A 23,509-nucleotide genomic window follows, 5' to 3' on the forward strand; every position below is an offset into this window, starting at 1 on the left:
TCACTGTGTGAAACGTCAAATTACATTGGTTCTGATATATGCAGAGACTTCCCCTGAACAAAACTAGACTCACTTGGCTTTTTAAAAGTTTACATTGTCTTAATTGTAAGAAAAATATGTAAAGCGATAAGAAATTGGTTGAAACAGTTTCATAAATGTATTCTTACCTTGCCTCACCCATTCTCTCCCTACACCTTCCCTTCAACACTGTCTTGCAGTTTTAAAAAAACTTGTTGTGAATATTCTAATTGTATACATTCAGCCACACTTTCATACCCATTCATGCCTCAGTAGACAAAAAAGAATAGAAAATCAAATGAACAGAAGAGTAGGATAGAGGAAAAAGAGAAGTGAAAGTTCTGATCAGTGTGGATTTTTACTCTCTGTCGAAAGCATGGAGACAGGGAAGGCGTTAGGAAGAATGTTGAATAGTTGCTGAATTGTGGGAAGAGGTGGCAAAGTGTATAAACCAGTCAGATCCACACTATACATTAAAAGCACATGACTCCCCCCCAAAAAAAATAATCCCGGGAACTGTAGTGCTCCTCACCAAACTAAAATCTCTCACAGGCCTTGCTTCACATTCCCTTTGTGTTTTTGCCTGGTTGGAATATGTCATTGAACTCTGATAATGATTCCTACTAGTCTGGATGGAGGACAATAGGGGCATGTGTTTGTTTGTTTGTTTGTTTTGTGTAGAAAATAGCCTACTGTACAAAAGTAACATTTATATTCATTGCTCTGCCTGCATTTGCCCATGGTCCCAGCCAACACTGGCCTGTGGCCCCTGGAAAATTGCCCCTAGGGAAAGCTAGACCTTGCCTGCCCTAGTGGAATTTAGAGAAAGTGTATGCCATCACATTTCCTTGCTCTGTGCCCACTATTTGTTTCTCAGCCTGTCAGCTGTGTCGATGCCAAGGGAGGTTCTAACTAAAATTACCCTGAGAAATAAAACAACTTTACAGTATTTGTGTATTTTCTAGTGCCCAGTTGGCACAAAGTTATTAAGAGATGGTGACAATAGTTGTGTAGAAGCATTTTAGCACTATTTCAGTGTCAGTAGCTCCAGTGCCTACTATGCCAACTTAAAGCTTGGTCCTAGCCAAGTTTACTCTGAGGTAAGATGCATTAAATTCAATCAGACTTTCAATGAGTTAAGTACTCTTAGGAAGGCAGCCTAACAGCCCAGCCCTAAACCTTTTGGGTGCAGAACTACTTCCAGGGAGCTAAGCAAGCTCAGGAACTGCAACTGTACGATCCAGTCCTATAAATGTTTACTTAGTAAATCCCACCGAATTCAGTGTGACTAAGTCACAGTCTTTGAATGCACAAATGTACAAGAGAGGAAGCCCTACTGAACTTAATGGGGCATAATTATTTTTTAAGGAGTAATTCCTACTGATATAAATTTAATTCCAAGTAAACACTTTAGAATTATGATCCTATAGGGCTGGTAGCAAATGCATTTGCAATCTATCCTACTAGCTACTAATTTATTCTGAACATGGTTACTAAGAGCAGTAGAGATGTGAGCAGAATCAGCAATGGCAGTGGAGCGCAGGAGCAGGTGCACGTGGCAATAAAGGCAAAATTACCATTTCCACTACCAAATGAGCAAGAAAACCACCCTGTCTGAACTTACTCGAGCTGCGGCTCTTACACCGCCTTTTTTCTCCCTCTTATCTCGCTTTGCCTTCAGATCCTGGCCTATCCCCAGGTCCCCAGGCCGGGCTCCACCGCCCCTGCAAAACAAGGCTTCCCGTTGAGGGCTCTACCTTGGATTACTTACTGAGTCAAGTGAGCACAACGCAAGAGACGGGGCGAAGAGTCAACTACAACTCCCACAATGCTCGGCCAAGGAGGCCTCTTCTGCCACCGGACGTGGGATGAAATCGCGAGCGGGAGCCGACTTCAGACCGACTACATGTTCCAGCATGCATTGCGCGATGCCCTGAGCCCCCGGGACTTCCGGCGCCTACTCCGGGCCGTGATTGCGGAGGAGAGTCAAGAGGGCGGGTCCTGTTTGAAATGGAGAAGAGGGAACAAGGCGCGAAAGGCTTCAAAAAGGTCAGGACGGGGGGAGCAGGGGGCAGGAGGGAATTCACCTTGGAAAGTGATGGGTGGCGGTTAAAGGGTGTGTGTGAAAGGGAGGCCTGAGAGTTCAGAGTTTACACACACGCGCTAAAATGTTATGACAGGAACTTGGGAAGGTTTCTGTGTAAGTTATTTCAGTTGCTTGTCAAGTTCTGCAAATCCTGCTGAGGTTCCCTCAGAGAAGACCTGTGTCTTGGGAGGGCTCTTAGACTCCCAGTGTTTCCCAAACTTTGGTCTCCATCTGCTTTTGGAATACAATTCCCATAATCCCTGACTTGCTAGCTAGGGATGATGGGAGTTGTAGTCCAAACAAAACACAAAAAACAGCTGGAGACCCAAGTTTGGGAAGTACCGGTTTTAAAGGAAGGGTCGTATTTGATTTTGGGGGCACTAAAGAATAGAGGATAGATAGAGCAGCTTGGCCAATTCAGGGCTGCAAGAGTTGGGCTTAATCTTCTTCTGGCGAATCAGATGATGGGTGCTCAGAAACTGGGGTGTAGGCCAGGATCTGGTTTCCTTAAAGGGTAGGGGTTGGATGTGGAATGGGGTTGGGGAAGGACCAAGGAGGTTCCACTATAAAGTGGTGTTGGGGAGAGACACGAATTTGTAGTGTTTTAGCCCTCTCCAGTGGGATTTTTTTTGCCCCTGGCGTCTGGACTTGTAAGTTAGCTACCCACCGTAATATTATGTCTGTCTGCAGATCATTTTGTAATGGCCTTCATTTGCTGTAGAAATCTGAGGGCTGGGAGTGTGAAAATAATTGTAATAATGGATGTTGTAATAATGGGTAACTTCAGCTGCCTTCAAGTTGCTTAGGTAAACTCACGTTCAGGCGGTGACAAAGCAAAACATATCTAGATATGGTAAATGACTGCGCCATGAAACTGTTGGGGAAGAAAGCAAATAAATGGGAATGACCCTGGAATTACAGAACAATCTAAATCTCCTTCACAATAGGCTGGAGAGGGGGTTGAATTGGGCAGAAGTGTGTCTCTCTGCCCAGCCCTGCTGCCTGCAGGGAGATACCGGCATCACGCCACAAGTATGGAGCTCCCCTTCACCCTGTCAGATGTGCTGTTGGATCCCAAACTCGTCCCAGTGATGCTGTGTTATCGTTGTTGTTGTTTAGTCGTTTAGTCGTGTCTGACTCTTCGTGACCCCATGGACCATAGCATCCCAGCCTTCATTTGGTACCAGGCCTGATTACTGCACCAGCTCCAGGCTGCTGCTGTGATAAACTTACTTCCTTGCTCCAGCACCCATCCTGGTGATGGTGGCAGAGCTGTGGATGCAGTGTTGGTCCTGCCACTTGTTCAGCCCCTCCAGGCCACAGTAGTAGTTAGGATTGTAGCTAGAAACCAGAGTGGTAGCCCAGGACCTGTTGCGAGATGTAAATGATGTTGAACTGATTGGGAAAAGAGACCATGGCCCTATCAAACTAAACATAAAAGAATTTGGAAAGCTGCCCATGAAGTCAAACATGGGCAAACTTAAATTTCAGAAGAGGGGAAAGGAAAGGAATAGGAAGAGTTAAAATGCTTCCAGACTGGCTTCTGAACTTGGGACCTTCTGGTTGCAAAGCAGGTGTACTACAACCGACCTTTGGGAGATCAGAGCAGATGTCTCTCCATTCGTCCTGTAATAAGACTGATCCTTGTAAGCTGCCCTGGGGGACTTTTTGTCCAAAGAATATTGTAAAAATGTTTTAAATGCACTTTCACACTTTCACAATAAGAGCATAAGAGTCCTGTTAGATCAGACTAAAGGCACATATAATTCTAGAACCCTGTTCAAAGTGGCCAACCAAATGCTGATGGGAAGCCCGCAAGCAAAACCTGAGTGCAACAGCACTCTTCCAACTTTTGATTCCCAGTAAATGCTGTTCAAACACCTTCAGCCTTTGATAGTGAATTTAGTCATGGCTGGTAGTCATGATATCCCCCGTGAATTTGACTAATCCCCTTCTAAATCCATCTACATTGGTAGACATCACTACATTTTGTGGGAGCAAATTCCATATGTGCTGTGTGAAGAACTCCCTTTTGCCTGTCCTGAATCTTCCAACATTCAATTTCATTGGATGACTAATGAGTTCAATTAATAGGAGGGAGAAAAGCTTCTCTCTGTTCATTTTCTCCACATCGCATCATTGTATGCTCCTTTGTCATGCCCTCCCCCCAAATACTCTTTCAAAACTAAGAAGCCCCAAATGCAACTTTTCCTCATAAGGTAGTTGATTCAGTCCTTTGATTACACAAGGCAACCAGAATTTTAGCTAGCATTCCACGTGCCATAGCTTTGTAGAATGGCATCATGATATTGGCAGTCCTTTTCCTACTGACCCTCTTAATGGAATATGCTAAACTGGTGAAACTCTCCAGAGCACTTCCAGATATATGCAGCAGGTAGCGCTACAGCCTAGTTAATTTTGTATTTTATTTTCTAGCAGGCCCACATGATAAAACCCGTAAGCCTTTCCTTCTTGTGCAAAGGATTCTTTATACTGTATACTAATCTAGATGTTATGCTGAGTTAGGCATGCCCAAACCCTTTGATTTCAAAAGATTTAGAGGAAAGATTGTAGTCAGTGGCAAAGCATCTGCTTTGCATGCAATGGGTCCCTAGTTCAGTCCCCAGCATTTCCAGCTAGGGTCGGAAAAGACCTTTCTCCGAAATCCTGGAGAGCCACTTCCCATCAGTGTCAACCAGATGTGGGGAACCTTTGGCCTCCACACGCTGCTGAACTGCAACTCCCATGATCCCTAGTCATTGGTCATGCTTCTTGGAGCTGATGGGAATTGTAGTACAGCAGCATCTGGAGTGCCAAAGGTTCTTCATACCTGGCATAGACAATATTGAGCTAGACAGAGCAATGATCTGACTTGCTTTAGGCATCCCCCTATGTTCCTGACTCTGGTACAGAGTTAAGGCTCAGATGGCTGATTAACCGCTTATAAAATGAAATTATCATGGTAGCATAATTAGAAATCCTTTGTAACAGAATCTGGGGGGCACTTTTTTTTAATCCAGTTTGGTAACCAGCATCCTGATTACAGCCATTTCTGCACAGTCCTGCCTAGATCTTATTTGTTATTATTATTTTATCTTAACAGCCAGTCCCTCCTACGGGTGTTGGATAGGACTTTCTTAGCATACATTACTCAAGCTAGTATTTTCCATTTGGATGAAGAAAGAGTTTGACATTTTAATTAACCCTTCCCAAACCTGTTGTCCTCCAGATGTTTTGGATCCCAACAAACATCAGCCCCGGTGGAAACAGCCAATAGGGATGATGGGAATTGTAGTCAACAACAGCTAGAGAGAATAAGGTTGGGTAATACTGTACTGATATAATCAGGAGATATTTTGAAATAATCAGAAAAGGGTATTTTGAATTCGCCTCCAGAACCAAAAATTTATTTCATAAGTTACTTATACCACAAAATTCCATAGAACAAATAACTTGATCCATTAATCAGCTGTTCCTAAAATTAGGAAGCTTTTGCTGATAGCTTTTACACTGTATTATATAGATGTGATTTCAGTGTCTTTTTAAAACAGAAAAGCAAGATTAAAATGCTTGGAGATAAATGACTAGCAGTCAATCTATTTTGCTGATGCTCTATTCTTTAACTGCTCTGGTAAAAGGTAAAGGGACCCCTGACCATTAGGTCCAGTCGTGACCGACTCTGGGGTTGCGTGCTCATCTCGCATTATTGGCCGAGGGAGCCGGCGTATAGCTTCCAGGTCATGTGGCCAGCATGACAAAGCCACTTCTGGCAAACCAGAGCAGCACATGGAAACCGCTGTAGCGGTTCCTATTTATCTACTTGCATTTTGATGTGCTTTCGAACTGCTAGGTTGGCAGGAGCTGGGACCAAGCAACAGGAGCTCACCCCGTCACAGGGATTTGAACCGCCGACCTTCTGATCAGCAAGCCCTAGGCTCAGTGGTTTAACCCACAGCGCCACCTGGGTCCCACCTTCCCGCTGTAGCGGTTCCTATTTATCTACTTGCACTTTGACGTGCTTTCCAACTGCTAGGTTGGCAGGAGCTGGGACCGAGCAACGGGAGCTCACCCCGTCACAGGGATTCGAACCACCGACCTTCTGATCAACAAGCCCTAGGCTCAGTGGTTTAACCCACAGCGCCACCTGGGTCCCTAACTGCTCTGGTAGATCACCCTTTTGTCTGACAACTTGTTAAGATATTTAGCCATTGTTAATATATCTCTTCAAGTCTCTTTCCCAAGAGTTCCTTCATACTTTCTCATACTATGTACTCCAAGCACTTACTGGTAGTCATATTTTGTTGTTCAGTGTTTGTTGGTATCCTGAACAGAATTTTCAAACAAAAGCCTAATAAGTACTGAACCAGTATAATGTTGTTGCCACTGGTGTCTTCCTTATACTGTTTTTGTTAATACGACACAACTGCATTTTCCTTGAAATGTTTTTATATCTGCAGTACACCACAAACATTCTTCACTTGTGGCCTTGCTGCTAAATTTGCTTTTACAAAGATGCAGTTTTCTGGCTCATCTGAAGTGATTCAGGGGACAGTCACTGCAGCTTATGTTAGTACTTAGATTCAGCCCAGTCCCTTTCTTGGGCAATTCTTAATTCCTAAAACTGTAAGTCACTGTAATGCATAGTTTTTCATGACTCTCATTTTTATACATCTTTCTTCTCTTAGTGTGCAGTGCTACTTTATATACCAGTCCAGAAAGCCAGGGCTAAAATGAGTAAATCCCACTTCACTGGATTTGATGTAGCAACATCTCTACCAAGAACTGAAAGTTAACTTAGAGGAAAAGATAGAATAAATATGAAAGTTCCCCAAACTTCCAGAGCAGATTGGTGCAGTGGCGGTTGGGAGAGGGATTGTATGTGGAGAACAAGACCCTTTGTGTATGCAGAAGTCCTTGCCCTAAGCTCAATTATTTTATTGGATGCAACCCTAGTTAATTAATGGGAGGGCATCATTTTTTTTATTGGGAGGGTTGTAAGCTAAGGGCATACACCTTATTTCTTTAGCTTATTCTGGTTCTAACAGAACGGAAGAGCAAATGCTAAAAAGGGCTTTTCCATCTGGCAGTGAATGTTTGTTTTCCTTTTTGAAGGTGCAAGTGAGCAACCTATTTTGAAAAATTCATGTGTGAATTTGGATGTTGTTGACTAGTCAACTAAAAATTGTTTAACATGGTGAGGCTTCTAATCTCATGCAATTCTACCCAGCCACTGAGCTGGGTTGAAGAGGCTCCTTCTTCATGTCCTACCATCAGTTGAGGTACAATGGATGGGAACATGAAAAGAGGGCTGTTCTGTTTGGAGCACCCAGGTTGTAGAACTGTCTGTCTAGGAAGAACCACTTAGCCCCCTTGCTTTTTGGTCTTCTGCCTCAGGTTTAGGACCTTCTTGTTAGCTTTTGGCCCAACTTTAGTGTCTCTTTTCCTTTTTTCATCTCCAGTATGGTTTTGTTGGCTGCTGCTGTTTTTTTTGAGATTTAGTGTTCTGATTATGTATTGTTTTTACCCTGATCAGAGCCAACTTGGGCACCCTTGTATTCAGAGTAGAAAGGCAAAATTAAAAAACCCTATAATAAATAAGATAGCACAAATAAGGCAGTTGGTGGGGAGGAGAATTATCGCTGATTAATAAAAAAAAGTTTGGGCCTCAGCAACAGAGAAATGGTGGGTGATGGAGCCAATTATGTGGTCCCTGCCCAGGGATGGAAGATTGGCATCAATAGTTGTTGCTCTCTTGGTCCCAGAGAATGAGATGCAAAACAAGTAAGGTAATATTCTTTATTGGCTGAGCTTCTTTTGATGTGCTCCTACACCAGCAGAAGTTGATCTCATAAAATATATTGCTTTACCTATTTTATATCTCTTTGAAATGGAAAGACAGGGAGATTCACTTTTTCTCCATTAACACCCCTTGACTGATTTCCTTTCCATGCAGGAGACCGTGAACAAACTGCTCCAGCTCCACTTCAAAGATGACAAAACACGAGGTAATTGCTTTCCCTTCTGTCTCAATAAAGAGGCCAATTCCTGCTTGCAATCTTGCCAAACTTTTCTGTAGAGAGATCATGCCCTGGAATATCAGAGGTAACCATGATTCCTGGGTTGTGGGCAGATAACTGGGCTGGGCACTTCTCATGGTTACTTTTCCCCCTCTTTCCAGTCAGTGGTGATGCTCTGTTGCTCATGGCAGAAATGCTCAAAGTGTTCGTGCGAGGTAAGTTGTAAAGGACTGTGCCTTTTCCCCATAGAATGGCAGTCACAGATGAATGACATGTGGCATATAGAAGGACGAAATTTAGTGCAAAAATCAGAAGACTATAAAAGCTCTTTTTTCTTTTAAGGTGTAGCCTCACTGCTTGTTCAGAAGGCAGTACAAGTCAACAGGAGATACTAGAGGGAAGAAAGCAGGACAAGCGAAATGTTGGTTCAGCCCAAAAACCAAGTCCTGAAGGGAAAAAAAAAACCCTGATCTTTCTATCAGAAACTAGTAGATTCTTCATGAAACCTTACACTTTAGCCGGGCAATAGAGCTTGATTTTCCAGGCTTGATACAGAATAGGTACAGCTTAAATGCTGAAAGCTTATTTTTAATGATGCTTCCATCAGATATATAAAGCTTAGGCCTTTCTCAGCAGCCTTGAGTTCAAGATCTGCTGCAGGGGTGGGGAACCTGGGACCCTCCAGATGTTGCAAGACTACATATCCCATCATCTGCAGCCACCGGCTATGGTAACTGGGGCTGATGGGAAATGGAGTTGAGCAGCATCTGTTTGGAGCCTCAGCGGCTAGGTGGAGCTAGGTGGACGTGCACATTCAGAAGGTAGCACATGCTTTGCTTGGGGATCATTTGCCTGAACGTTGATAACAATTTTGGGCAAGGAAAAAGTGCTGAGTGGTGAAAAGTTAACACTTCCTGAGCTGAAAGTCCAGTATTAATACTGTGAATTGCAGACTTATTTGTTCCCAAGCAAAGCCTCTCAAAGTAACTTTTTTGTTACTTGACTGATTTCATTCCTTCCTAAAGGCCATTTCTGTTACCCTTACCAGTACCTACTTGTTGCACCTTGCCTGCCTTGTGTGTTTCTTGCAGAGGCAGCCGCACGAGCCGCACGGCAGGCTCAAACAGAGGACCTGACCAGGGTGGATGTGGAGCACGTGGAAAAAGTGCTGCCGCAGCTGGTATGTAATACACAGCTTGGATTCCTGAATTAACAGGATAAGGATGTGGGCAAAGGCATCTTAATCCCCTTCCTTTGGGGGGATGTTTGGCTGGTTAGTAATATCCTCACTGGGCAACTGGAACTCAGGCAAATCAGCCAAACAGTTTGGGGAGAACTCTTTGCTCACAGTAACTTTAAAACACTTAATGTTTACAGCTTTTGGACTTCTAGAAACCTGATGGGGCAAAGCCCACATTCCTGCTAGAGGGAAGATCGTGGCCCGACCTCTGGAGCAAAGTGGAATACAGGCTTTGAAATGGAATCTGCTCGGACGATATTCTCATCAGCTCTCTCCTTCCTTGCCGGCGAAGTTGCTGTTGTTTGCTATCTCTCTTTCTGGGCACTCCATGATGATCAAAGGTTGGCTGCTAAGGGCTGGAATCTTTCCTCTCTCTCTTCCCCACCCCTCCCTCTTTGTGACGGGATGCCTGGAGTCAGCGACGCCTCACCATCTGAGGCTGCGTCCTAGCCTGCTGCTGTTTCCGATTCACAGCCAGGCAGAGTCTACACTTTCTTTTCCAATGGGAGAAGCAGGTGCCTTCCTGTAGGGGTGTGTGGAAAGAGTGAGTATGCCTGGAAGCGTTCCCCACACCGTGGGCTCTCATCACCTCAGCAGGCATTTAAAGGCCAGCTCCGGGCCTGTCTGCCGTCTGAGTTCTTAAACAGGAGCCGAGCCCCAGGTCTGTGCCAGCAGCAGGTACCTGATCTTTATTTTATAAATAAACAGTGCTTGCCCCTCAATCCTTTCCAGCATTCCACTGGGGCCATGACATCAAAGAGTGCTTGGAACCTTTTAACCATTTGATATTCCTCTCAGAAGCTGCTTCCCTCTGCTATAAATTTGTTCTCACAAAGAAACTTCAATAAATCAAAAATAGCCTCCCTCCCTCGCGCGGGGCTCCTTGTTGCAATTAATCATAGAGAGTCAAGTCGCTTCAAAGAGTCGTTTGGCCTCCCCACCCCCCACCCTCTTTGTAGGGCGAAAGAAAAACTTTCAAAAAGGGGCAGAATAACAAACAGCATGTGTGAGGATCCCACATCACGCACGGCCCAGCCCCTCTGTGTCAGCGGGCAGGAGTGGGGGGGGGGGGAGAAGAGAGCTGTGAAATAGTAAACCGTATACATGGGGGCAGGGCATAGGCTAATGAATCTTTTTTTTCTGCTGCAAAATAAAGACTAGGCCTACTGAGGGAGAAGCAACTGCCACTTGAGGAACTGACAGGATGCAACCCTATACCCACAAATCTGGGCCTACACCCCCATTGAACTCAATGGGGTTACTTCCGAATGGTTATAGAGAGGAGTGCGCCAAGAGGCAGAACAAGACCAAGGCAGCAATGATACTGTCAGCTAGTGGTTAGCAGCCATGCTGCCTGATAGAAAAGTCATGCACAAGCTATACCTAAGGTGCCAGTTGCTACGTATTGGTAATGACAGGGACGAAGGGATGCTGGCTTTGAATGCTGGCTCTGAAATACCCAGTAATGTTTATGCTGAAAAACACAGGATGAGGGTTAGGTGGAATGCTGCCGTTTCCCAGAACGGACATGATGCTGTCTTCCTACAAACCATGGCCTATAAATTAGGAACCAGCATTACAAAAGCAACTTCTCTTTCTCCTGTTCTGCCTTTGTCATCCTCAACCATGGTTTAGCACAGGGGTGAGTAAGCTGTTGCTGGTCTACAACTCCCACGATCCCTTACCACTCGTGGCAATTCTGGCAGGAGCTGATAGGAATCCAGCAATTTCTAGGAGTGCTACATGTTACCCTGCTTTAGCATTATATTCTAGCCTTTTAACCATGGTTTAGTGTTTCCAGTATTCTCATCTTCACCAGATTTTAAAAGCAGAAGTGGATTTATCAGTGCATATTAATGCTAAACCCTAGGAAGCTCCTTGTATCAGGTCAAAGTATTTGTCCATGTAGAGTCTACTCTAGCTGGGAGTTGTTCTCTTAGGCATTATTCTTTCCTACCTGGTTGCTTGAACCAGAAATTGAATTCGTAGCTCTTTGCTATATCTACGTTAGACAAATATGTTAGTGCAATGTTTATGTCATAGCTATTTTGCTCAATTGTGACAAAGCATGAAAACAATCTTACGCTCTGTTGCATCATAAAAAAGTATGCTACATACTGCACTCCTTTGTGCTCATTTATTGGGAATCTAAGGTTAGTGGGACTTTATTTCAGAGGCCGTGGGCTTAAGAGCAGTGCTAAAGACAGTATTTAGTTTTGTGTGTGTGTCCCAAGAACTAATGTGCATAGTTCTCCATTTGTATCCTCACCACAACCCTGTAAAGTAGGATAGGCTGAGAGATAGCGACTGGCCCAAGGTCACCCAGTGAGCTTCCTGGTTGAATGCAGATTTGAACCAGTGTATTCTCAGACCCACACTAGTCTAACCAGTGTACTACACTGGCTCTTGACATGTAAATTAAGGATACTTGTAGGGCTTAGGCTAGAAGTTAAATGTATCTGATCAATCAGAATTTTAACAGCCATCTGTTAAGCAAAGTGTCTTAAAGTACCAGCCTAAAACCTTGCTTTTAGTCTACTCAGAAGCAAGTCTCACTGAGCTCAAAATGATCTGGTCAAAAGTGTTAACAGTTTTAAAGGCTTTTTCTGTAATTTGCAAGTATCTTCTCCATTTCCATTTGTTTTAATCTAAGCCTTGGACCAGCAAATGACCCAGGCAGCTGCTTCATATATAGCTCTGAGTTGTATAAAACAGGCTGATCACCAGAGCTGAGCAGCTTTGACTACACACAAAGCTTAATCCCCCATTAAGCAAGGGGTGTGAATGTACTACAGAACATTAAATATGGGTTTAAACACACATGTACCCACAGCAAAGCTAAACTAAAACACATGTAGGTCTCTGTTCTGCATACACTTGCACACTGACTTAACAGGATGTCTCTGTTTAAATTTCTAAAGGGAAAATCAAAAGTATGGCCCAAACCTGGTGCTAAAAATTGGGAGGAGGGGTTATGGTAATATGCTATCCTTCCCCACCACCCACTATGAATGGGACAGAGGGAACTGGCTCTCTTTTTCACCTGATTTATGCTACAATCCTGTGTACACACTTACTTGGGTGTTAAGTCCCATTGAACTCTTTGGGATAGAGATGTACTATTAAAAGTCTTGGTCTTAAACAGGGCACATTTGAGTTTGCGTACACAGTACCAAACAAATTTATTTGGAATAAAGAGGCTGGCAGCAGAGAGAGGTGATTCAACCATACAATGTAGCTGGAAGTGCTAGTCAGGCTGCATCTTCATTTCAACATGAGACTAGAGATTATCTGGTGGGTCCTTTTTATTGCTGCTGCAGTTGAATCTATTCATAGCCCTACCCTGGTTGCAATTCAGCCTTTGAACACGGACCCTGAGCCATAGTCCCTATGCATCAGTCTACCTAATGCACACTTGACTGATCATTGCTCCTAGAAGAAACACCCCACACCAGGCATCCCCAAATTGCGGCCCTCCAGATATTTTGTCTTACAACTCCCATGATCCCTACATGATCCCTAGCTAACAGGACCAGTGGTCGGGGAAGATGGGAATTGTAGTCCAAAACATCTGGAGGGCCGAAGTTTGGGGATGCCTGCTCTACACTTTACAATTGCATATGTATCAGTGTTAAAGTATCTATTGCCCGGGAGAAAGGAAGGCAGAAGAAAATTGATACTACTACTTACAATCAGGGTGTTTTTTTTTAAAGTGACAGTGTAGGTAGGAATCAAACCAGCGCTCTTACCTGCTCAGTTGTTTTAGGATAGGCAAGTGAGTCAGCAACCAGTGCAGATCTTGCATCTGACACAGGGCAGGATGTGTGCAAGTACAGCAAAGAACCTGCCACTCTCCCTATGTTGTTGGACTATAAGTCCAATCTTCCCTGACCATTGGCCATGCTGGCTGAAGGCCACAGGTCCCCCATCTCTGCTTTGAAGGAAGACAAGAGCAAAAGCAAGAACTGAATGACCACCCAAAATTAGGGATTATGAGGTACGTGTGTCTAACAGCAAGCATTACTGCAGTATAGAAACTAGCAGCATCAACTCATTGTTTTACATTTTTCAAGGAACAGCTTCCAATGAAAATGTGAGTGAAAAAAACAACAACCCTCAACCTTTGAAATGTAAGTAACTTTATGGTCAGAACTTAGAAACAAGACAGCTTGGCATTTTCAGCCTGGGGCTTCAATCCGCAGGGCGTCATTCGTTCCCTGTTTCCCTCCATGGCTTGTAATAAAAATATAGCAATAAAACAAAATTCTGTTTTTCAAGAACACACATACACCTTTCAGCCAGAGACCCATATGCTAATGCGTATGATCTGTCCTAACAGCAGTGTGTGTGTTCTGTTTGAACAACATTTCAGTGCAGAATTGCTGGCTGCTTGATTATGTGACTGATCTTACAGTATAAAGATACAAAGGGCAGATCACAGGGAAAACCAGAAAGCAGCTTGGGTGTCAACACTAACCGGCCCAAAGGAAACAATTAGAAACCTCCAACGTAGAGTGCAGAAAGATGAGACCTGCCAAGCTCCTAGCACAGAGAGATGGACTTACTGAAGAACCACACAGACCACATTCTTCCAGGTAAGGGTAATAAGGCTAGAATTGGCACTGTCCTAACCTTGCCTGGATTTAGTTTTCACTTTGTCTTTTGTAGCAGCCACCCTCCCAGCACCACAGATGGCAGCAGTGTGTGTGGAACAGTACAGCTACAAGCAGGATTCAGTTTTCATCAGCTGTTGTCTTATACACTCATCTTCTTTGGTGGCTGTTTTTGGGTGACATTAAAGATCTGTTCCTTTGCTATTTTAACTGCTCCCTGCTCCCTGTGTGCTCTGAAGCTTTTCTCCCTACCTTTTTCCCTCCCCCCTCCCCCCCCCTCCTGGTTTTCTTCAAAGCGCCTGGAAGCATTTGGAAGTAATTAGACCTGAAGGGAAATGTTGGTCAGTCTGGGAGACAATGACAAGTGCCAGGAACCCTTGGTGCCCCTTCCAGCCACTTTGAAGTTCATTCAGATGGTACAATGCTCTTGTTTTCTTTGTTGGAAAAGCAGGGGCAGGAGGGAAATGGGCCATGTCAGGCCCACTGAACAGGAAGCAGGTTACTCTGAACTGATAGAGAACCCAAACAAGTAGGTGGAGAGGATGTGCAATTCAAAAAGAGACTAATTGAAAGGCCTCTTATGGTCACCCTGCTTCCATACACCTACAAATTATGCACTCTCACAGAAAAAGTGTAACTCTTAGCACCCATCTAGTATCAAACTAGCCTGATCTGTTAGCCTGCAGCAGAGATATTTCTCCTCACTTATTCATCAACTATTTTATGTAAAAGAGTCAGGGTCTTTGAATAGCATAGCACAGGGTTAAAGAAATTAGCTTAACTTCACAACTGTTTACAGAGGGGCAATTGCATCACACTTGGATCCAGAAGCCTTTGAAGTTGCGCAAGTGTTTAGGGAGCACCATAAGAGATGGGTGCAGATGTTATTTAAGGACCTATAGCCCTTTACAGCCTTCCTCAGCAACTGATTATTTAACAGGGGTTACGGTCTGAATTCAATAAGGGCTGGAGGAATAGTGCACCAGTTGGCTCAGTGCTGTCCTGTATACGGCTGAGCTACCTTGCATGTCTCAGCTTAGAGCAATATGCATGTATCCACAGCAATACATAATTTGCCAGCCCCGCTAGCAGGTATCCCTTGCTTATAATGTGATGTAAGCAGCAGCCCCCTGGGCCCAGAGAAACTTTCATATTTTTGAATATGACCGGGGAGGAGGGAGAAGTGAGTGACAAGACTAAATGATTCAATGAGTCAACATATATGGGTGGAAGTTATACATATGTGATGAGAATACCTTCTGGTTAGTGAATTTTATGGGGAAAATATCCATTTGATAAGAATCTGGAACAATCTGCAACCTGTTCCTTTTTATGATATTGTTGGGGAGAAATGCTAATGGACCACAAAGCTCTAATTGAAAATGCTAGTTACTGCATTTGTAATTACAACACACTAGAAACCAACAGACCATGGCATATTGTGGAGGAGCTGGGAAAGCACTCTTTTGTAGCTGAAATAGACGTGCCAACTATATATTGATATGACTCCAACTGGAAACAAATTGTGATTAACCGCTGCACAGATGGGTTCCTTTTGCTGCATATTGGAATAATCATTGTAAAAGTCCTCAGCTAGAATAACATATTTTTTCCTGTTTTGCAATGTATTTTTATATAATAACAGTGTTTTCATTGAGAACAAACGTCAAACGTTCTGAAAACTATGAGATATTATCTCAGTTCAGACCAAAATGATGCCAACTAGCAATCCAGAGGTGTTTTTCTCCCCCAGAGTAAATATTTTCCACCTTGCTACTATTTTGGCAGCCTTCTGGCAAGCCTGGTATCAGAAGCTGGCATGGTTAGGAAGTTCCCAGGACACAGAAACTTGAGCCCTTGAAACTGCTGATGGGCAGGGGTCAGAAACTGCTGCCACTCTGATCTTTCTGGGCCTAATCTGAACTTTGGGTTGACAGGAAGCAGTTGCTGGTGCTGCCAGGGACTGGAAATGGAAGGAGCACAATATTAGCAGTTGGTATAGAAAAAGCAACCAAGGAAACAGAAATGAGGACAGCTTAAAGTGGAGAAAAGGCAGCTCTGGAAAAAAGATACAGGTGGAATACAGAATGATACTTCAAAAAAGATATGAACTAGTTGAACATCTGAAGGCTCTGAGGGTAGCAAAGGAGAAAACCAGTATTTGGCTGTTTCTCAAATGCTCCCAGTAACTGATGGAAGCCTCAAGTAGGGCTCAGCCTGAAGTTCAATACATCTGTGTGTTTTTCTAGTGATTTGTCTGTTTTATTTGCTTTATATATTGAATGAACTTATTTTTTGTTACATTTTCCTTTTCTGAAGCCTCTTTGTGATATTTTCTTCGAGTGAAAAGCTGTAGAAATACATGATTCAAACATGCACATAAAGCAAAGCGAACTGTGTGCTTATTGAGAAGTGACAGCATGAAATCAACAGAAACTACCGCAAGCTAGTGTTCAAAAGGAAGTAGGAAGAGGCTCAGGGAACACTAGAATATTTAAAAAGATAAGCCAATGGAAATTTCATTATGGATCTGAAGCCCCAAAAGGGTTTTGGCATGTGACCTTGCCTACATCCTCTGCATGTGCATCACACATATCTTTGATATAAAGATGACCATGAAGTGCATTCTGGCTTGCCAATGACATTAAAGAATTAAAAACAACATACTGAAGACTTTGAGATGACATCCTTTTTGGCTATCACTATGTTATCTGAAGCAATGTTATCTGAAGCAATTTTGCAGGAATGTGTGTGTTTTTATAACCCCAAAAGAGTATTCACTCACCTCTCTAAGTGTTGCCAGGTCCTAAGTCATCTCTTCATTCAGATCTACCAACAGATTTTGAGAACTATAAAATATTGCAGCAACTTACGGTGCCTGCATCACTGGAAAAGGAGTGTCCAGCTTGTGGCAGGCATGAAGTCCTATGGGTTACCAGAAGCAAACCTCCAACATAGGGGATTTGGTGACAATTTATACAACACAAAGGTGATCATCCTGACAACTGACATAAGTGTCACAGAGTCATATATGACCACACAACTGGGTTTTTAATTATCATCAACATCCTGGTCCTGAAGTTCCCTGCACCTACACAACTAATACCGCAAAATAGTTCTACAAATTTCCGCGCCTACTTCATGTTATTTAAACGATAGCATGGTTGGAGCGTGTCTCTGCTTTACCCACCGCCCAAACATAATGTTGCACACAGAGCAGCAGAATGGGCAACAGAAAATGGTGCTTGCAATTTTATTCTGAAAATTTCGTTTGCTGGGCCCTGTCTTTCAGTAGCTTCACATGAAGGAAAACAGAGCAACCCAACTTGCCACTCAGCCAGGTGAGGCAACTTTCTGAAGGTGGAGATCACAAGTCCTTCATCGCTTCCCACCTGAAATGCAAACATAAGGCAACTGTGAAATCACCTCTACTACAAACTTTGATATAGTGGAGCTTCCACACTGCTGAGCTTTCCACAGCCTCCCAAATCATAGGTAAAGGTAAAGGGAACCCTGACCATTAGGTCCAGTCGTGACAGACTCTGGGGTTGCGCGCTCATATCGCGTTATTGGCCGAGGGAGCCGGCATACAGCTTCCAGGTGATGACAAAGCCGCTTCTGGCGAACCAGAGCAGCACACAGAAATGCCGTTTACCTTCCCGCTTGGAGCGGTACCTATTTATCTACTTGCACTTTGATGTTCTTTCGAACTGCTAGGTTGGCAGGAGCTGGGACCAAGCAATGGGAGCTCACCCCGTCGCAGGGATTCGAACTGCCGACCTTCTGATCAGCAAGCCCTAGGCCCTGTGGTTTAACCCATAGCGCCACCCGCGTCCTACTTACTCTCAAATTACCTTTAGTAGGAGACTAAACAGAGCCACGTTTTACAGGGGCAGACAAGCATGACGTACCATTCCTAAGATGGGTAGTGGGAAAGGAAAGGAAAACTCTGATCTGCTTGAGGGAAATTCCTTCCCAGCCCTAAATCAGGATATTCAGATATGCACAAGCCAGCCAGAATCTTTTTTAGGAGGAGTACAATGGCTAGGAACAAGTATCTCACTGTAATACTTAAGATGGTACCTGGCAGCTTCAGCCACTTTGGCACTTTCCCAGATGGCGTCCTCCTTACTGGTGGCTGTGCTGTTTCAGGAGCCACTGCTGCTTCTGAGTGCCCTCTTGCCACGCTCCCATCAGTCTCATTTGGCTTAGGTAGGGAACTAAGAACAGGATCTGAATTTCGCTTAGTAGGAGGTGCTGATTTAGACAACCGCCTGAGAGAAAAGATAAGGATTAGATCTTCATATTGGTCTTCCGGTTGCTAAGCTTACATATTCCAAAATGTAAAGCACTGCAAATACTGTTGCAAAAGCCAGAGGTTGTGTATCAACAAAAATGCCTTCCAATTCCTGTGGTTTTTGATACTACAGGGGTCTTTCTTCATTCATTTGGGATGTTCAAAGTTGTGAGTGGGAGAACATGTGTAAAAGCAAGCTTTGTATACTGCTGGCAAACTCTTCATTGGGCAAGGCAATAACTCAGTGGAACGGTCTCCCTTGGGAGGTGGTAGACTCTCCTTCATTGGAGCTTTTCAAGCAGAGGTTGGATGCTTTAGCTGAGATTCCTGCATTGCAGGGGGTTGGACTAGATGACCCTTGGGATTCCTTCCAACTCTGCAATTCTATGATAACTCACTCACCCACAACAGCTTCAAAAAGAATTACTCACACTCTACTTACCTAGCTACTAAGATGTCAGCTTCAGAAGGGGACACAGCAGATAGGTCCGACCTCAGATAGTCATCTGTAAAACAGACACACACACCCCTCACACAATGTTCTTGTCATTCAGAGCTAGGAAACCCCCATGATGCAACTCTGTTATTTTGTGAAACCAATACACTAATCCACTTCAGTACTCTTAACCTGTGAAACATTTATCTCAACTTCAAAGATTGTGTATTTTAGAACACACATCTGCCTATCTCAGATCCTATTCTGTGAACTAGTTGAGTAAAGACGGCAATATTACACAAAAATAGAACTGCCAGACAGGGGTGGTGTCTGCCCCTGCTTGTATATGTTTCTTTTTATCATTTAGTTCTTGGCAGTTTCCTAGTAAATTGAACCGTTGGGAGAGACTACCAGATGTTATCTTCAACCTGCAGCACAACTCTACTCTGATCTCCCCTGCAGACAAATTCTGCTAAAGCCCATCCAACTATGGTGGTCAGTCCTGCTGCATTTTAAAGATGTCCAGAACAGTATGCACCACACAGACATTTGTCCTCAGATTAACAGTGAATCATGGTGAGAGACAACTGAAATGTTTATGTGGACATTTATTAGTGTCTGGTCCAAGAAAATAAGTTAGATGCAGAACATATGCATAAAGGTGCCATACTTTTGACCCAATTTTTACTTAAGGTCTAAATACCTACCCTGAAAAAGTGGGCAATTCTGCACACTAACTGAAGATGGGCCAATTCAAAAAAGATAATACCTCACCTATTTTGCATGATTAAGATTTTTATAGCTGTTAGCTAACTGAAAATACACACAATAGGACAAAGAGTACTCCCTAGTTGAGTAAAAAAAAATTGAGAAAGGAGTGGTACATAGGAAGCACAGATTTTTACCTAAAAACAGACCTCATGGGAAAAAAGCCACCTGTGACCAAAAATTTCTACAGCAAACAATGAATGGCACTAAGATTCAGTTCATTTCACCTTAAACCAGAGTGGGCACTTTCCTTACAACCATTTCCATACTGGGCTATTATTTCATTTGCATCAAACAAAAACATTTCATGAACCTCTAAGTGCCCCGAGCTATAAATATTCACTTATTTATGCCCAACACATTAATCAGAGTTCAGCCATCATAGCTGAAACCATGGACACAGTTCATCTGGATGCTCATGTAACAACTATGCAGAGTTTCTTATGGAGAGGAACAAGATAAGTGACTCACGTTTCGGCATCTCAGATCCAAAATGTACAATAGCAGCAGGGAAGAGGTTAGCCTGTTAACAAGAGTAAATATCCAGGGTTAGAAGAAACACAGTCAGAGCTAGAAATGCCTCTCCTCTCAGCCTTGGGAACATGCATGCACAGAACAGTAATGTTTACTTGAAACTTAAAAGTGGGGAAATCTTGCTTGTCACAACATGGCTGGTTTCATACATAACATTAAGTCAGTTTAGTAAACCATGATTTAGTGTTATGTGTGAACCCTGGCTGCCCAACAACTTAACTATGGTTTACTTACTGAAGCTATGGTTTGTTGCAGCATTGGTTTGAACCTTGGTTTGTTCTAACAATGATCTGGCATTACTCCTAACTTCCTTCCTTAACCATGGTTTGTTTGACCACCCCATCCTAGATGCTTACCAAACTAAAGGCATAAGGCAAGAGAAGCAGGAGAAGCAACAAACCAAACTTTGGAAAACCAAGTAATCATTGGTTTAATTGTCCGCGGGACAACTTGTGGTTAACGCGTAGACTTTTAAACAAATAATGGCTCACCACTCTGTGCAAACCAGGTCACTGCATTTCAAGGATACAAAGAATGCCACCATGCTGGCAACAAAGCCCTTTACGTATGTAGACAATCACAATGTAGCCCAGCCTTTCCTAATCTGGTGCTTTCCAACTGTTTTGGACTACGATGACTGGCCATGCTGGCTGGAACCGATGGGAGTTGGGAGTCCAACAACATCTGGAGGGCACCACATTGGAGAAGTCTGGTGTAAGATGTTAAGTGTTGATGAACTGACTGTGCTGCTAAGTTCAATACATATGTATGTGGTAAGTTGCCCAGAACGTCCAACACGGTCACATTTGTTTTCAAAAGAGAAAACTTAAATAGTGAGGGGATTTGTGGATAAATAATTAAATTTAATATCTTGACTTTCTACATCAAGCACCCAAGTTAGCCAACAGTATATAATACAGGGCAATTAAAAAAGAATCCTATAAATATGAATATACAGCAACAGCAAATGAACAAGATTTAGTTACCATCTATCTATGTATCTATCTATATCTATTTAAAATGAAGTTGAAAGGTAACATTAGTTTGCTTAGAGGGCAGCTGGGTGCCTTGCAAAGCACAGTGGTTGTGAAACCCTCCTGCCACCCCTTGCTCTAGAGATACCCACCATCTTAATTCACCCAGAGACATCTATAAATATAAATTAGGACAAGCAGGTGTCATGGGCACATACCCCAAGTCTTTTAAGTGCCTAGCAATGCTCTTGGGGTGGGGAGAGGGAGTGAGGAACATGTTCTGAAAGTACTAAGACAAACAATACAAAATTTAAGTATGTCAGAGGCAGGACATGGAGGCAGTTGGACCCTTAGATGACAAAGGAGAGAAATGATGCTAAAAGGAAGATAGGGAGATTGCAGCAAAGCTGGATGAGTTTTTTGCACCTGCAAAAAATAATAATGCTGGATATCTGCTAATAAACCACTTTCCTGGAAACGAGGGCATCTGAAGAACTAAGTCATGAAGGGGGGAAGATGATGACATTCTAGGACTTACTGACAAATTAGAAACTTAGCTCACTGGGCCTGGATGGAATATACCTGAGAGTTCTTAAGTTATTCAGGATGGTGAGAACTCAAGCTCCACAAGGATCTTTCCAAACTGAAGGGGCAACAACATGGCAAATCCTGTTCCATGTTAACACCTATAAAGGTGGTGCACACTGAGGCGAAAATTCCCAGCATCGCAAGCCTGGAAATCTTATGCTTCCCACCAAACATATCATTCCATTATCGGTGTTCTTGATGGAGAACCTCTAATTTGGGTCCGAAAGTTATGTATTGGAATGAAAGAGGACAGGATGGTCTATATTCACTTGCCTCAGAAACCATGCTGCTTCCGTTATTAGAAGCAACTGATGTGAAACAATGTCAGGATACTAAGAATAAGCCTGCATAACAGTGACCGCAGAATGTCTCTTACTGACCCATCCGCCATAGATTTGGAATGAGCACCTGAGGGGCGGATGTGGGCATGGGCACTCAAAGGGACAGACAACGTCTAGCTCTCAGGAAAAGCCCACACTCCCGGCCCTCCTCAGCACCAAGGTTCACCTCCTTTCTAGCGACGAGGTCTTTCACAGTGCCAACCTGACATCCTAGCAGTAGGAAACAATATTTATTAGGCCCCTGAAAAACATTTTCTTTCTCAAGCAGCGGGACCCGGGGTTGCCAGCTCTACCAGAAGCCAGTCACAAAGACGACTCTCCGTAAGCTTTTTAATTAAAAAGTACCAGACACAGTTAAGAAACCCCCAAGAAAACTCTTACAAAAGCTTTGATGTCCCCGCTGCCTTCATCTGAACGGATCCTACTATTTAGGGAATGGATTTTTAAAAAAGAAAAAAGAAGCCCCCCCAAAAAACCTCTTCACATACACACTATCCTTTTCACGCCAGTCACAACGTTGGAAAATGAGGTTTTTGTAGCGAGTTAGTGTTGGAATTTTTTAATAACCTCCCCTCTCTTTTTCCCCTCTCCTGCCCAATTATCATGATGAATAATTAACATTCTGAAGGAGATAACTAAGCACAGCATCTCAGAGCTCAAAGCCCTTTAGTTCAAAGCCCTGCCCTTTTCTCTTCGATTCTCCAGTTGCTGCCACTAAAACTTCCTTGTCAATCAAGCTCTGGGCACACACATCAAAGCTTCATGTGGGAATGGCCCCAAGGGGTCAGAGAAAATTCATGGCAGGGCCTGTGAGTGAGGCACAAAGAAAGAAGGGAGAGACAGAGCGCAGAGGAACACAGTTCAAGAATGAGACACACGCGGCACAAATGTTGCAATACATACACACACACACACACACACACACACACACACACACACAGCATGCCCCAATAAGAGCCGCTACCCTATTTTTACTCAGAGGTTGACAAATGTCCCGCTTTAACTTCTGAGCTCCTCCTCTCCCAACCAATTCCCACCACTGGCAAGACATCAGTCCAAAGCTCTTTTAATTGGAAGAGACTTAAAGGAATGAGACAGCAGCTCGTAAGCACACAACATTCAGTCACCTCCTCCAGACTCGTTTTTTCCTCTCTCCCCCCCCCAGCTCAGCATCCCTTGCCCACCTGTTTTCCTTCCTAGAGTTTGGCCAATAAAAACCTCCCCTCAAAGGGGCTTATCCACAGCTCCCTCCTTTACTTCTCAGGCTCATTTGTGTGTCATTTGTCTGCTTTCCTCTGTCTGTTGTATAAATTACATGGGAATCCCAAAGACACAACACATTCCATGGGTGAAGGAAAGGAAAAGTATATTCTCTCAATATGTATGACCGATTAAATCCTTTCGCCTGCAATGCACAAAAATCAGCAAAATGATCATCTTGGACTTTCAGGGCAGCTTTTGAACACATTAAAAAGATTTATAGAGAAAACAACTTCATTCCACCTCTGCTTTCCTCCTCTAAATCCACCTTGCCACTGAACTCTTGCACATTCCTATAACTTCACTGCTATGGGATAACACCATACGATGGCATCTC

At 43.5% G+C, this 23,509-nt stretch overlaps 3 protein-coding genes across 8 annotated transcripts in view; 1 reads left to right on the top strand and 2 right to left on the bottom strand.

The window, feature by feature from the left end:
* LRRC45 (leucine rich repeat containing 45) overlaps positions 1-2,000 on the bottom strand; it is a 29,426-nt gene extending 27,426 nt beyond the window's left edge. The window contains exon 1 of the mRNA XM_035104272.2: positions 1,790-2,000. The gene's annotated coding sequence lies outside the window, so the exon portion shown is untranslated. The remainder of the gene's footprint in view (positions 1-1,789) is intronic.
* CENPX (centromere protein X) lies at positions 1,976-16,175 on the top strand. Of its 3 annotated transcripts, XM_035104287.2 has the most exons (5): positions 1,976-2,067; positions 8,058-8,109; positions 8,283-8,336; positions 9,213-9,301; positions 9,499-16,175. In XM_035104287.2, the coding sequence occupies exons 1-5, from the start codon at positions 2,029-2,031 to the stop codon at positions 9,511-9,513; spliced, it is 249 nt and encodes an 82-aa protein (XP_034960178.1). In that variant the 5' UTR covers positions 1,976-2,028; the 3' UTR covers positions 9,514-16,175. The 3 variants fall into 3 exon arrangements, with proteins under 3 accessions (XP_034960178.1, XP_060127891.1, XP_060127892.1); XM_060271908.1 differs by having other exon boundaries at positions 9,213-16,175; XM_060271909.1 differs by lacking the exon at positions 8,283-8,336 and having other exon boundaries at positions 9,213-16,175.
* Positions 16,176-17,213: 1,038 nt separating this feature from the next.
* The window catches only part of ASPSCR1 (ASPSCR1 tether for SLC2A4, UBX domain containing), a 118,973-nt gene continuing 112,677 nt past the window's right edge, over positions 17,214-23,509 (bottom strand). For all 4 annotated transcript variants that reach the window (XM_035104278.2, XM_035104277.2, XM_035104281.2 and 1 more), the window contains exons 13-16: positions 19,947-19,998; positions 18,714-18,777; positions 18,058-18,248; positions 17,214-17,366 (exon numbers count right to left, since the gene is read on the bottom strand). In XM_035104278.2, the coding sequence (XP_034960169.1) occupies positions 17,353-17,366; positions 18,058-18,248; positions 18,714-18,777; positions 19,947-19,998 (321 nt within the window). In that variant the 3' untranslated portion in view covers positions 17,214-17,352. The remainder of the gene's footprint in view (positions 17,367-18,057; positions 18,249-18,713; positions 18,778-19,946; positions 19,999-23,509) is intronic.

Source organism: Zootoca vivipara, chromosome 2 (genome assembly GCF_963506605.1).
Source record: "Zootoca vivipara chromosome 2, rZooViv1.1, whole genome shotgun sequence".
Classification (NCBI taxonomy): domain Eukaryota; kingdom Metazoa; phylum Chordata; class Lepidosauria; order Squamata; family Lacertidae; genus Zootoca; species Zootoca vivipara.